The sequence below is a fragment of the Gopherus evgoodei genome, chromosome 13 (assembly GCF_007399415.2).
Source record: "Gopherus evgoodei ecotype Sinaloan lineage chromosome 13, rGopEvg1_v1.p, whole genome shotgun sequence".
Classification (NCBI taxonomy): Eukaryota; Metazoa; Chordata; order Testudines; family Testudinidae; genus Gopherus; species Gopherus evgoodei.
In genome coordinates this window covers 1-14,879 of record NC_044334.1, presented here as the reverse complement: position 1 = coordinate 14,879, position 14,879 = coordinate 1, and the positions used below count along the sequence as shown (strand labels likewise).

Below are 14,879 nucleotides of genomic sequence, written 5' to 3'. Positions count from 1 at the left end.
TTCTTGATTTTTCACACATGGAAGGAATCCTCTAGTGTGGAAACTGACTGGCTACAGGAACAAGTGAAACTCTGAGTGTTAGTGCCTAAACTGCTCTTCCTAAATAAACCTTCCAACTGCCTCCTCATAGGCCCAGTCTGCTGCTTCTGTGCAACAGCACACAGCTTCTAACTAGCTCCACTCTGATCTTGAGGATTTAGCCCCCCACCCTTGGGTTCCGTTGACAGGCCTCCTTTCTCTACTCTCCCGATCTTCTTATTTTTCCCCATCCCTGGGCCAGCAGGGGTAGTGGTGTGACCTGGATGCAGACATGGTAGCACAAAAAGAGCGAGCAGCGGCCCTGTGGGAGGTCACTGGTGACCAGGAGGAGTCCTGCAGCGGTGGATCATGGACTGAAGTCAGTTCTTCACTTCAGGAAAGGGAGCAGTCAGGTTCCAGGGGAAAGTGGCACGATATCTAGTACAGACATGGACAGAACTAGGGCCTGTGGGACGTGTGCTAAGAATCTGCTCAAAGGGAATCTGCCCTATACTTGCAAGATGGCTGGGCCATCAAATCCACTGCCCCAAATGCCCATCACCAAATTCAGCACTACTACCCTTGACAACTGTGACCCCCAGTGCCTTGGAATCATTCCTTTCAGGGATATTACTCCACCTGAAGACACTGGTTTCCTTAATGTGATGATTCATGTGTAGTCACGTTACAGCCCCTGGTCAGTGCTTTAAAGATATAAGGTGAGTCTGCACCTGCCTCTTCTTTGTCGAGCCATCCACTTTCTCATCAAACCAGTCTGGTGAGCCCTGGGGATAGCTCCTGAGCATGGATCTAAGTGACCCCCCTCAAATTCTTCCCTTTCGTCCTTGAGCTACTCTCCTAAGGAAAAGGTGACTTCCAATACATCCTAATAAAATTTTTTGGAAAGCTTCTGAGAGCCTCCAGATAAGTAGTCGTCTTTGTAGAAAAATGAATCCCCTTCTTCCTCTGACTTCTCTTCTGCAGACTTGGGCTTGTGCTCTGGAGCACTTGGTATAAGGGATATTAATTAACTTGTCTTGAAAGTATATAAGATGTTGGCATTAAGCGAGAACTCAGTGCCATGACTTCTCTGCTAGTATTTCTCCCTCAAGAAAAAGGAAAGCAAGGATGAGGTAGTGAGTGCAGAATGCCTGGTAGAAACATACCAGCATATATGCTACACTATTTGGTTTGGTTTTTTTAATCAGTGAAAAGTGGGATAAATTTGGCTCTCCCCATATAGCGGTCTCAGAGATCCTTAGTGAAAGAATGTATTTACAGCAGTTACTTAAAAGGAACTTTGACACCCTGTGCATCCTGTGCCTTCACATCTAAAGCCTTGTCCTGACTAAAAGCCATGATCCAGGTTTGCAGCAGTAATCTAAGGAAGAGAACTCCCTCTTCCATCTCCCCCATCCTGAGAGAAAAGAAAAAGAAGAGCTTGCTGCAAAGGTTGTTTTTCTTTTTTTTTTTTACTATCCTAAGGCTTCCTTTGATCATATCCTGCAAGGCTAGATTTAATGGATAAGCTCTCAATGTCAGAGCCTGCAAACTCTAAACAAAGAATCCTTCTGTGCAAACACCTGCTAAGTTGATCAGTCATTTTATTCTGTCTCAGCCTGCACATTATGTATAGAAGAGAAGGGCCACATTTTTTTTCTGTCCCGTTATTTGTTACAAGCTTGCCTCCTGCTCCTAGCCATCACTTAAAGGGAACTATAATTTGGCTTGTGCAGCTCCGCATGTAGCTATTCCTGTGTCACCTCCTGACACAGGTTAATGAGCAAAAGTCACAAGTTCTGAGACCAAATTGCTTGTCACCCCTCAAGGCTAAGCAAGTGTTCTCCTTGACCTGTGATTTGTCACGAGTGCTTCTTCCTGGCACTAGGCTGTGTGACCATGGAATAGGCTGGGAACACCTGACCTATCTGGACTGTGAACCCTTGTTACAACAGAAAAGTCTGGGGACCCTCTCCCATCCAATCACTTAAAAAAAAATGGAGGATGTCTATAACCTTTTGACCTGTTTGAGGCTCTCTCAGGATTGTGACTCTCAGGCTGAGAATCAATGTTAGATTTTTGTTCCCTCATCTTTAAAATTGAACAGAATACTTGAATTCCTAGGGGATAATTTCCAGGGTGAGTCAGACCCAGAAAATTTCCTTTGAGGGGAAAATAAGTGTGTAAGGGTGTAGCAGTTACAAGGATAGCTGCATCTCTGTCCCCTTCTGGTCATGCCTTGTGACTTTATCTATCCCATGGTTCTTCTGTGTCAGATTAGACCTTTTGAATTTACTGCATATATGTCATCTTGTAACAGAGGAATCCTCTAGTCTAGACCTTTCCCCACTCTGATACGTAATATACGCTTAGAGATTGCTAAGATTTAATACTTTGAAAGGATCTCAAGTAGGTCTGTGCAGTGGTCCCAGGACACTTATAGAGGAAGCAGTTTGTGTGCCAAAATTCTGAGTTTCAACTATGCTTGTGGCTGTGGTTGACGCTTCAAGTTAGTCTCTAGATTAGAGAGGATTCCTTCATTACATGAAGACATTTTTGGTAAATTCAAACTGTCAGTTTGACTACACACATGAATAATTCTTTGCAGATTAAGACCCAAGTGTGTACCTGTTGGTTCAAGTAAGCATTAGAAGCCAAATAACTGTATCAGTGAGTTTACAAGCTCTGCTGTTGAAGACGGAAGAACTTATTAGCTCATAAGTCAAAGGTCTCGTAAGCTAGGAGCTTGAATTTTGCTGATGAAATGTGTGCTGCGTAGATATTCTATAACAGGGGTGGGCAAACTTTTTGGCCTGAGGGCCACATCTGGGTGAGGAAATTGCATGCAGGGCCATGACTGTAAGGCAGAAGGTTGGGGTGCAGGAGGTGGTGCAGGATGCAGGAAGGTGCTCAGGGCAAGGGGTTGGGGTGCAGGAGGGATGTGAGGTGCAGGCAGGGGCTCAGGGCAGGGGGTTGGAGTGTGGAGAGGGGGCATGGAATGCTGGAGGAGGCTCAGGGCAGGGGGTTGGGGTGCAGGCTCCAGCCCCACGCCGCTTACCTGGAGCGGCAGCAGCGCCCCGCGTTAAGGCAGGGTCCTTGCCTTCCCTGGCCCTGCCCCGCTCCTGGAAACAGCCCACATCATGTTCCTGCGGCCCTGGGAGTAGGGGGGTGTCAGAGGGCTGTGTGCACTGCCCTTGCCTGGGGCTACCTCCCCCAAAGCTCCCATTGGCCTATGCAAACACCTGTTCTCACTTTCAGGTGACGTTGTAAACAAGAAGCGAGCAGCATTATCTCCTGTAAATGTAAACAAACTTGTTTGAGCGATTGGCTGAACAAGTAGTATGACTGAATGGACTTGTAGGCTCTAAAGTTTTATGTTTTGTTTTTGAGTGCAGTTATGTAACCAAAAAAAAATCTAGATTTGTAAGTTGCACTTTCACAATAAAGAGATTGCGCTATAGTAGTTGTATGAAGTGAATTAAAAATATTTCTTTCATTTATCATTTTTACAGTGCAAATATTTGTAATAAATAAGTGAGCACTGTGGACTTTGCATTCTGTGTTGTAATTGAAATCAGTATATTTGAAAATGTAGAAAAACATCCACAAATACTTAATAAATTTCAATTGATATTCTGTTGTTGAACAGCACAATTAAAACTGATCAATCACGATTAATTTTTTTAATTATGATTAATTTTTTAGTCAGTCACATGAGTTAACTGCGATTAATGGACAGGTCTAATTTTAACTCAAGTTTTTAACTTAATTTTATGTTTGTAAAGTGTTTTGAAATTCTCGGATGAAAGGATGCACTACAGAAGGACAAGTGGTGTATCTAGTGCTATCTTCATTCACCCATGGTCTTCTCTCCTTCTCTTGAAAAGAGAGATCTGAAATAAATCTGTTTAATGGAATTTTACTGTGTTCTCATCTAGCTGAACCAGGGCTCAGAAGACCCTTTGAAGAGGCCAGTGGTGTATGTGAAGGGGGCTGATGCTGTCAAACTGATGAACATAGTTAACAAGCAGAAAGTGGCACGAGCAAGGATTCAGCACCGGCCCCCACGGGTGAGGCTTAGTGGGCAGTGGGGATTGTGTTGCTGTTGCTTCATGCAGCACCTTTTAAATAGCATTGATTTGATAACATGTAGTGTGATGCTTTCCATGATTGCTGACTGGAGAACAGTTAGTTACTCACTCAGAAAGTATCATTGACTTCCATGGGATTTCCTAAGTGAGTAACATCTCACCAGTGCTAAGGAGGAGGTTCACAGCCTGGGTCCTATATTTATTACACAGGGAATTTTGTGTGTGTTTGTTTTTTGTATTATAATGGTCCATTAATAAAGAAAACAAAACATTTAAAAAAAAAAAGCAGCTAATAATTGTATTCTACCCCCAGGAAAGCAGTCTGTCTGATGTTAATGAACATTTCTTGACTGCATTTTTCACACATGGATTAACAAAGAAATCTGAGACTTTATTCTCTTTCCAATCTAGAGTGGATGTTCCCAAGACATCTTGAACACTTCCTACATGTAGTTTATATGAGAAAAGGGAACATAAAAATCAGTGCAAAGTTACAGAGGAGTAGCCTGTTAGTCTGTATCCACAAAAACAACTAGGAGTCCAGTGGCACCTTAAAGACTAACAGATTTATTGGGCATAAGCTTTTGTGGGTAAAAAACAAACTGCATCTGACAGCCTGATGCATCTGAAGAAGTGGGGTTTTAACCCATGAAAGCTTATGCCCAAATAAATTTGTTAGTCTTTAAGGTACCACCGGACTCCTCGTTTTTATAAAAATTTGTGTAGACCAGGTTTCTAGTTCATTTTTACTGTATTCCTAAAGCATCAGCTGTATTAGAAAGCATGACTCATTTGAGCAATCGATACTTTCCTGAGGACTCAGATATGTTGATTTTACTTGCTTCAAAAATAGAATTATACCAAAAACCCATTGGAGCTGTTGGTAACTGTGATTCACTCTGGTGAAACTTGTTGTTTGTAGAACCAACATTGAGTTCAGAGCTGCTGTAAACCTTATACTCTAAGGCTGGTCATAACTGTGTCCCATCGCATACTTACGTTCCTGCGACAAATGTGACTTCCTCCCATTTTTTTTTATTTCAGATTGTTTGCCATATCCCTGCATGTAAAGGACACCCCTGACTATTAAGTACATGGAATTTTATAAAATAATATTAATTGACCTCACTCAGTGATATTGACTTAAGATTCTGGCTCATGCATCAGGGCTCTCAGGTCAAGAGAGAGGCTAACATATGCAGTGGATTTTTCCACCAATGTGGTTCTTGCCCACAGGGCATTCATGGAAATCATAATTATCAAGAAATTAGAGAAGGGGGAAATGGATTTGAAGGGCATAGCAATGGATTTGAATGTGATCTGCCTGGGGAGGTAAGTTAAATTTCTTCTGTCATCTTCAGCAACCCACAGAGTACTTTGACATGGGGATTTTCCTCGCCTTTTTTGTGGTGGTCTCTCTCGTTTGCCTCATTCTTCTTGTCAAGATCAAACTGAAGCAGCGACGTAGTCAGGTAAGAGCTGCCTGAGCTGGGGATCAATAATGATACTTATTTTGCACTCTGATTGCTGCCTCTACCTTCTAGAGAGTTGGGTCAGTGCTGTTGAAGAGAGAGAAGGGTTCACTGTCTGGAAAAACAATCTTTGGGAAAAGGGTACTATCCAAAGATGCATGGCACTTTGAAAAGGTGTGGAACTTTACTAAGAGACCTGCTAGACTCTGCTGTGCTCAATCTGTTGATCCTTGGGTTGGGAGTGCTACAGAAACTGTTATTCCCAAGTGGATAAGGGAGAGAAGCTGATTGGAGTGGTGTTGATGGATTCTAAAAAAGGATAGTGGCTTCAAAGCAGGTTCCAAGCTTGTTGGGTGTATAGTATGTGGACCCTCAAGATTTCCATCTGGAATTAAAGAAGAACAGGAGAGGCAGCTTTCTTTTAATGAAAATTTCCCTTGATTCCTAGAGGGAAAAGATTTCAAGGAAAGAAGCCTGATTAGGAATCATCCTGGGAACAGAGATTCAGAGGATCTAAGCTATCTGACAGGAAGGCTGAGCAGGACAACAGTGTAACAATCAGATGCTAAAGTTCCCTGCAGTTTGTATTTGTCATCTGTCCTGTAATTCCCCTGCATGTATATTGGGCCTTTCATCTGGAAGGAGGCCAAACAATTGTTTAATCATAGAACTCCTTTAACCCTCACCTCTGTGATGGGACTCACCAGGCGTTCTGGACCTACAACACTGAAAAGCAGGGATACTAGAAGGGAAAAGGATAAATTCTGTATTCAAATAAACCTACAATTTGAACTGTAGGGAAGCAGTATGTAATTATCTGAGTTGGCATTGTCCAGCATTGCAAACCTCATAAAGAGTGCCAAAGGATATTTAATCCTCACATTTATTTTTCATCTTATGCTATAGGCAGTCTTTCAGATCACAGGGCCTAGAGCAGTGGCTCGCCTCTCAACCTTTCCAGATTACGGTACCCTTTTCAGGAGTCTAACTTGTCTTGCATACCCCCAATTTTCACCTCACTTAAATACTACTTGCTAACAAAGTCAGACATAAACATACAGATGTGTCACAGCACACTATTATTGAAAAATTGCTTACTTGCTGATTTTTACCATATAATTATAACATACATTGATTGGAGTATAAATATTGTACGTACATTTCACTGCATAGTATATAGAGTGGTATAAAGAAGTCCTTGTATGAAATTTTAGTTTGTACTGACTTCGCTACTGCTTTTCATGTAGCTTGTGTAAAACTAGGCAAATATCTAGATGAGTTGATGTACTCCCTGGAAGACCTCGGCATACCCCCAGGGGTATGCATACCCTGGTTGAGAACCATTGACCTATAGCACCCTGATGGAGCATTACAGTCAATACTGACACACGTTGGAAAGTTCTCTCTGCTGAGTCATCTTGTTAACACTATGTTGGGGCATTGGGGTCTGCACTAATGTTTCCTGTAATTATTTACATTAATGTGTGGAATGAATTTTGTAATGGTTACCAATATGAAGGTGATGTATGGTGGGGGTGGGGCCAAGGGCTGGGGCAGAGGGTTGGAGTGCGGGGGCAGGGGGGCGGGAAGGGCTCCGACTAGGGGTCAGGCTCGGGAGTGGGGCTGGGGATGAGGGGCTTGGGGTGCTGGAGGGGGCTCAGGGCTGGGGCAGAGGGGTAGAGTGGGATGGGGGCAGGGCTTTGGCAGGGGTTCAGGCTCTGGAGTGAGGCCGGGGATGAGCAGTTTGGGATGCAGGCTGCCTCAGGGCTACAACATGGAGAGAGGGCTTCCCCCAGCCTTCTCTCACAACAGCAGCTCTGGGGCTGGGGGAAAGGTGCCACTCCCGCCCGCATGTGTGGCACTTGATAGCCCGCTGCACAGCTTAGAGGGAACTTAGGTCTGCACTGACCTATAAAAGAGTATATCCCATACTGGGTCGCAGATGGAGATTTAAAAACCACAAGGAAGCATATCATCATCTAGTACAACTTCCTTCACAACACAGGCCGTAGAATTTTACCCATTAATTCCTGTATCGTGGCCATATCATCTGGCTGAGCTAAAGCAGGTCTTTTAGAAAGACATTCAATCTTGATTTAAATATTTCACATGATGGAGAATCCACCAAATCCCTTAACATGTTGTAATGGTAATTACCCTCGCAGTTAAATTCAGACTGGAAATAAGGTACACATTTGTTTTCTTGCTTCAACTTCCAGCCATTGGATCCTGTTATGCCTTTGTTTGTGAGATTGAAAAGCCCTGTACTATCTAAAATTTTCTCCTCACATAAGTGCTTATAAACCACCTCAATAATGTCAGCTCTTATCTTCTCTTGGGTCAACCAAACAGACTGATCTTCTTACCTTCTCACTGTCTAAGGCAAATTTTCCAGACCTCAGATCATTCTTGAAACTCTTGTCTGACCACTTTGCAGTTTTTCAACATCCTTTTTGAAAGGTGGATCTGGATCCAGACACCTTTTTCAGTAATGGTTTCACCAGTTGCATATACTCAGATGGTACCATCTTCCTGCTCCTAGTCATCATTCTTCTGCTTTTATACATACATCTTAGCTCTCTTAGCCACTGCATCCCACAGGTACACAGTTCAGTAGGTTGTCCATTTTGACCCCTAAATTCTTCTGAGTCCATGCTTTCCAGAATACATTCTTCCATTCTATGTTTGTAACCTACGTTATTTCTTCCTAGATGTATGAACTTGTATTTTGCTGAATTACAGCACATGTACTTTGAATAAGGCTACGTTTCAGTCACAGGTATTTTTAGTAAGTCATGGACAGGTCGTGGGCAGTAAGCTAAAATTCACTGCCCATGACCTGTCCATGACTTGTACTATATACCCCTAACTAAAACTTGGGCTGGGGGACCACAGGGGCTGCAGGGTGGGGCGTGTGGCCTGGAACCCCCACTGGTGTTGGGATGGGAGGGTTGGCAGGGCTGGCGGGCTCCCTACCTGGCTCCACATGGCTCCCCAGAAGTGGCATGTCCCTGCAGCTCCTAAAGGGAGGGAAGGCTAAGGGGGCTCCGCATGCTGCCCCTGCCATGAGCGACTGCTCCACAGTACCCATTACCTGGGAACTGCAGCCAGTGGAAGCTGCGGAGAAGAGGTGCCTGCAGGCAGGGGCAGCACGCAGAGCCCCTCCGCCCAGGAACTGCAAACACATGCCAGTTGCTTCTGGGGAGCCCTCCTGAGGAAAGCGCTGCTATGCACCCCAGCCCCAGTCCTGTGCCCTCTCCCACACCCAAACTACTGCTGCTGCAGGGTGTGGGTATGTTTGTAGCCTGAGACTGCCTCAGCCCCAGAGCCAGCCGCACTGGCCAGTGCAGAGGTCACAGAAACACAGAATTCATGATCTGTGACAGACATGCAGTCTTAACTTTGAAGTGAGCCCAGCTTACCAAGGAATTGAGACAACTGGGTCTAAATGACCTCTGTCTGTCTGTCTGTCTGTCTGTCTGTCTTTTAATAGATGCTGTATAACATCTTGCCTAGTTACTGTAGAAGTAGAAAGTATGTTGTCTTTGGTCTTTTTCTCCAAATAGAGAACAAAAGTTCGTCTTTGAATACTTGCCTTTTCTGATTCAGTGTTGACAATTTTACCACTTCTCGTAACACTTATTACTAGGTTGTTGTGTTTTTTCTGTTTCATTGTTCCTTTTTATTGTCCTTAACCCTACTATCCAAAGACTTTTTTTTCCTTGGCACTTTTGACTTTTATCCATTTCTGTTTATAGTTGTTGCTATCAATTTCCTTATTTGCTAAATATATATATTTTTATTTTGTAGCGGTGCTTTCATTCCTCTTTTTAGTCAGAGTGGCTTTTTAATTGAAGAAAGTCGTCTTTTGTGATTGTAGAGCTGTAGGTGTTTTGGGGATCTAGCAAAATAAAATATTCTTAAACAATTCCCAATTATCACTCACATTTTTCTGTTTAAATTTTTCCTCTCAATCAGTTTTGCTCATTTTTTTTCAGGTTTGGAAAACTACTTCTCGCCAAGTGCCATGCATGTGCGTGCTCTCACACGCATAGGTTTTGGTTGGTTGGTTTTATGTTTTTGTTTTTTAACTGGTTAGGACTGTGTTTGCACAGAGAATGTTTAGGTCAGTGTTAAGTTGATCACCCACGCTCCTCCCTGTAGCGTATGTCATTTCCAAAGTGTCTCCCACAGAGAGAGAAGCCTAATCAGGATCTGCTTAGCTTATGAGACTTGACACCCATCTCAGCCTGAGGAGATATGGTTACAGATGTTAATTGTTAGGAACAGCATTATTTTTCTGCTATTCCAATTGCCTCAATCCCTCAAGCAGCAACATTGTGTTTTATATTGTAGAATTCCATGAACAGGCTTGCAGTGCAGGCACTGGAAAAGATGGAAACCAGGAAGTTCAAGTCCAAAAATAAGGGTCACCGTGAAGGAAGCTGTGGAGCTCTGGACACACTAAGCAGCAGTTCAACCTCTGACTGTGCCATCTGCCTGGAGAAATACATCGATGGGGAGGTAAAAGAAAGCAGTTTCTCTAACCTGGTTGGCTAATGCTGCTGGGCCAGTTTTGGCATGGTTGTCACCTAATGGGTATTTGTTGGCACATGAACCAAGAGTGGGGATCAGTGGGTAGGAGGTGTGGCAGTGTTGATTGCATCCAGCTGAAAATGTAGGGAGGTCTCCTTCTCCAAAACTGGATCTCATAGACCAGGTATAGTTAATAGATGCACCAGGGGCCAAATGTGGGCTGCCAGATGCTTTTGAGTGGACCCCGAAATCTCTTTATTTACTTATTGGTTTTTTTTTTTTTATTATTTTCTCTGGAGTCTGGACCTTGGTCACCCTGATTTCAAGGACTACGTCAGCAATTACATTTTGTATGAATGGGTCATCTCATAGCTCCGTAGGCTCATTCAGGAAGAAAAACAATGACTGCACTGACCACAGAGCCATTTGTCTAGTTATGTTGATAGAGCTGCATGTTTTCATACATGGCACTGTGCTCCAGGCTGTGCAAAGCAGTTCTTATCAAAGTCATAGACATCCACCCTGACAGCCTGGCACCATGTAATGCTCGAAGATCGAGTCACAAATATTTCTTGGTTCCAGATTTTGTTTGAGCATCTTTAGAAGTGTTTCATCTGCACTCCATGCCTGTTGTTGCTAGATCTTAATTCATATACAGAATTTGTTTTGATAAATGGGTCTCAGGTATACAAATTACATAATCAGTCCATCTCAGTTGATAACAAATCAAAATCTAATGACCCTCAATACCAGCCAAACCAGCTTGCACTAAGACTTCTGTGTAGGACACCTGATCCTGCCATTTGGTGCCCAGTAGTCATTGTAGGTGTTATAAGTTGAAACTTCCAAGCTTTTTAATATACCTGTAGACCAATATCATGAGGACAATAGTATTATAGATCTAGATTTGCATCTGTAAACAGATTCCATGTTGCTTCCAGATTTAGTGATAAAGGCGACCATATGATGCACTGACTTAATTCACATATCCACTCTGTGATTGATTTGCACTTCATTGTTTAACATGCTGCCAAGATAAGTAAACTGTTTGTCAGCTTGAAGTGTGGTATCTTCCAAGCTTATTGATGGTTCTTGAGAAAGTTTGCTGAGGAGCTGGCTGGTACATAGCTTCAGTTTTTGTTCGGCTGAAGGTAAGGCCAAAGTATAAGCAGCCTCAGCAAAGCAGTTTGTAAGATCTTGTTGTTCTGCTTCAGAATGTGCCATCAAAGGCAAAGTCATTCCCAGAGAGCAGTAAAGTGTTGCTCTAGAAACTGCACTCTTGATGCGTGGGCTGCTTTTAAAGAGTGAGATAAGAAATAAGATCAGGATGTAAGGATATTTTCAGATCTATAGGTTACTTTACAAATCTAGCAAAGCAGAAAACCACTGCTAGCTGTTGCAGGCAAAAACACTGCTAATTCCAGAGTTCCCATCCAAGGGACAGGGTTATTTCCGAATATGTACAAAGTGCCACACCCCAGTAATCAATTGAAGATGGCAGCCAATGAACTGACTGAGGATATACCAACAAGGCTGTACACAAACAAAGGCAAAGACTTAAGTCTGAGTACATTCTTTTATACCCAAGACCTTGTATCAAACACCCCACTCCTCTGAACTGATGTTTTATGACCAAATACAAGATTCTGCCTTACACCATAAATTGTATAACTTACCTATTTATTAACAGTAACAAAACTATCAATCTTAATATTTGACAGAGACATTGGGGACTTCCTGTGTTTACCCTGATTATATTTGGCTGGGTCATCGTAATCTTGCATTCTTTCTTCATCCTTGGAACCTCATACCCAAATCAGAGGCATTCCAAGGAGTGAAATAACAAGATACTTAGTAAGCCAAAAACTTTGTTTTGCACTTCTTCCCAAAAAAGGATTATTCAAAGATCTGATGAACCAAACTAAACTAGGCCTACATTTATATTGAGTATGCATTTGCTTATATATATATATATTCTACTAGCTCATATGTGATACGTGTGTATGTATGATCCATTAAATACACTTAGGCCCTAACCATTTTACATGAGAGGTTCACCAAATCATTGTCTCACATCCTTACAGAGGAAATACCTTGGAAGAAGCTCAAAGGTGCAGAAAATGACTTCTTACCTCTCAGCCTCCATCCGTGTTAGTGCCATAATGAAAGGTGCCCGGCTGCCGTTTCCCCTATGACAACACTCAGAGGAACTAAGGAGGAGAATGAATCAAAGAGCATGTCCCAAAGGGAAGGGACAATCTAAAATCTCAGCATGAAGTTAGAAGACACTGGATAAAAAAAGACACTGCCTTTTTTAAAATGTTTTTCCCCTCAAATAAAAAATACACCCTTTGTTAGACATGAAAAAATAAAATAACTGCTGCAGTAACTCAGTGCTGCACGTGCACAACAGTCAAGGATGCACTGAATGTGGCCCTTGGGAACACTGTCAGACAAAGCACAAAACCTAACTCAAACTCTTCGGTGCTGCTGGAGGTAGGCTAGAGGCTTCAGAGGGAAGAGTAGCTTGAGAGGAGGACAGGCTGCAACAGGAAAATGAGCGCAACAGGGTTGCTGAGCATGGAGATGCTCACCATATGGATCAACAAAAAATCTCTCCAGCCACTATGCTCTTAGTTATTTGTTAACAGAGGTTGGTGGCTTTTCCTCTCCTCTTCCAGCAAGGGGCTGGGAATTGACCTGATATGTAGCTAAGCCAGAACAATTAGATGTGGGTTGCGAATATTCGTGCCTTTTTAGGAAGAGTCTTCTAATTTTCTTTCCCCCCAACAGGAGTTGCGGGTGATTCCCTGCACTCACAGATTCCACAAAAAATGTGTGGATCCCTGGCTGCTGCAGCATCATACTTGCCCCCACTGCCGCCATAACATTATAGGTAAGTGTTACCCTTCAAATGCACACACCAAAATAGCGCCATTTCTGAACTTCTCAGCTCTCTGGATGGAGGGGAAATTGTGTATTTCTATACATTCCTAGGAAAATCTCTTCAGTGATTGGTCTGTATTGTAATACAATCCTGGTACTTCCTTCAATTATGCCAGCCGGTAATAGAGGTCAATTAAGTACATTTCTTTGAGAGTGACCCCGTGTCTTAAAACAGCCAGAACACTTTCCTGCCATATTCCTGGGCACATGCTCACCAGAGTGCAGCATCTATCAGCCTGTAGAAAAGAAGCACAAATAAAATTCACCCAAGTTCACTGTATTTATATGGGGAAATACGAAGAAAAGCAAATTAATTAAAAGCAGCTGGTATTTGGGAGGAAGTTGTAAAATTCCTGGATTCCTCTGTGCAGCGACATAGAATGTGGTTTTCATTGACTTTCAAACATTTTCCGTTTAAATAATTTGCAAGAAGAATGAAAAAAGTTGGGTAGAGGTGAGTGTTACTAACCCAGAGGGTTGGGAATGCTGAGTAGGCAGCATCTTTGCCTACGCAGAGGAAGAAGCTGAAATCACTTCTGTTCCTCCCCTGGCCAATAGACCCAGGTGTTTCAAAGAACTTCTGGGCACGTGTGCTTGTGTTGATTGTGTCACTTCTCCGGAGCAGGCTGGCACTTCTACTCACTGTTGCAGTCTGCCAGGTAACAAACCCTCAGCAGAGTGGCTGCATTTCCAGGACACACTGTTTGTTTGTTTTTCTCCCCATCCAGAACAAAAGAAGGGAAACCCAGGCCCGGTATGTTTGGAATCCACCAACCCAGTGCGCAGCCGGCAGCAGAGGGTGATTCTGCCAGTTCATTATCCTGGCCGAGTGCACAGGACCAGCCAAATAACTGCATATCCCACCCGCACTAGCATGGACCCCCATGGAAATCCCATCACGGTACTTACAGTGGACAGGCATGGTGAGCAGAGCCTGTATCCAGCACAGTCCCCTGCTTACATCCAAAATTACCAGCCTGTTCACTTGGATCATGCCTTGAACACACATCGCTGTGGCCTGGAGCACAGAGCTTATTCTCCAGCTCATACCTTCCGAAGGGCCAAGTTCAATGGACGTAATTTCTCCAAAGCAGCTTGTTTTTCCCAGTATGAGACCATGTACCAGCACTACTATTTCCAAGGCCTTAGCTACCCTGAGCAAGATGGACAGCCTCCAGCAGGCATTGCCTCAAAGGGTCCCTCCCGTGCCTTCCAGCCTGGTGGCAGCATGCTGTTCCCTCCTGTGGTACATGTAGTGCCCTCCTCCCGCTTGGAGAGTGGCAGCACCTCCAGTTTCAGCTGCTATCATGGTCACCGCTCAGTGTGCAGTGGTTACCTGGCTGACTGCCCAGGCAGTGACAGCAGCAGCAGTAGTTCTGGTCAATGCCACTGCTCCTCCAGTGATTCCATGGTTGACTGTACAGAGGTCAGCAACCAGGGGGTCTATGGGAGCTGTTCCACCTTCCGTAGTTCTCTGAGCAGTGACTATGACCCTTATATTTACCGCAGCAAGAGCCCCTGCCGAGTAGGGGATGCTGGTGGTACAAACCGAGGGACGATCGTTCTCCTGGAGGGCCCCCATCAGGACGAGCTTCTGGCACATGGACACGCTCTGATGGGTGCTGACTGTCGGCCTGTGCCAGCTTCTTCCTCAGGGGACCAACTTTCTAACTGCAGCATGGAGATGAACTACAGCAGTAATTCCTCACTAGAGCACAGGGATTCAAATGGCACTACCTCAGAGGGAGGCCTCGAGGCTACTCCCAGTGCTGCCTTGGATGTTAAAAGGAACTGGAAAGGTCCAGAAGTAGCAGGA

General features: G+C 43.8%; 1 protein-coding gene across 1 annotated transcript in view; it reads left to right on the top strand.

Moving 5' to 3' along the window:
- ZNRF3 (zinc and ring finger 3) overlaps positions 1 to 14,873 on the top strand; it is a gene marked incomplete at its 3' end in the record, with an annotated part of 181,143 nt that extends 166,270 nt beyond the window's left edge. The window contains exons 4-8 of the mRNA XM_030582723.1: positions 3,957 to 4,088; positions 5,471 to 5,581; positions 9,938 to 10,105; positions 12,911 to 13,013; positions 13,792 to 14,873. Of these exons, the coding sequence (XP_030438583.1) occupies positions 3,957 to 4,088; positions 5,471 to 5,581; positions 9,938 to 10,105; positions 12,911 to 13,013; positions 13,792 to 14,873 (1,596 nt within the window). The remainder of the gene's footprint in view (positions 1 to 3,956; positions 4,089 to 5,470; positions 5,582 to 9,937; positions 10,106 to 12,910; positions 13,014 to 13,791) is intronic.
- Positions 14,874 to 14,879: the final 6 nt, after the last annotated feature.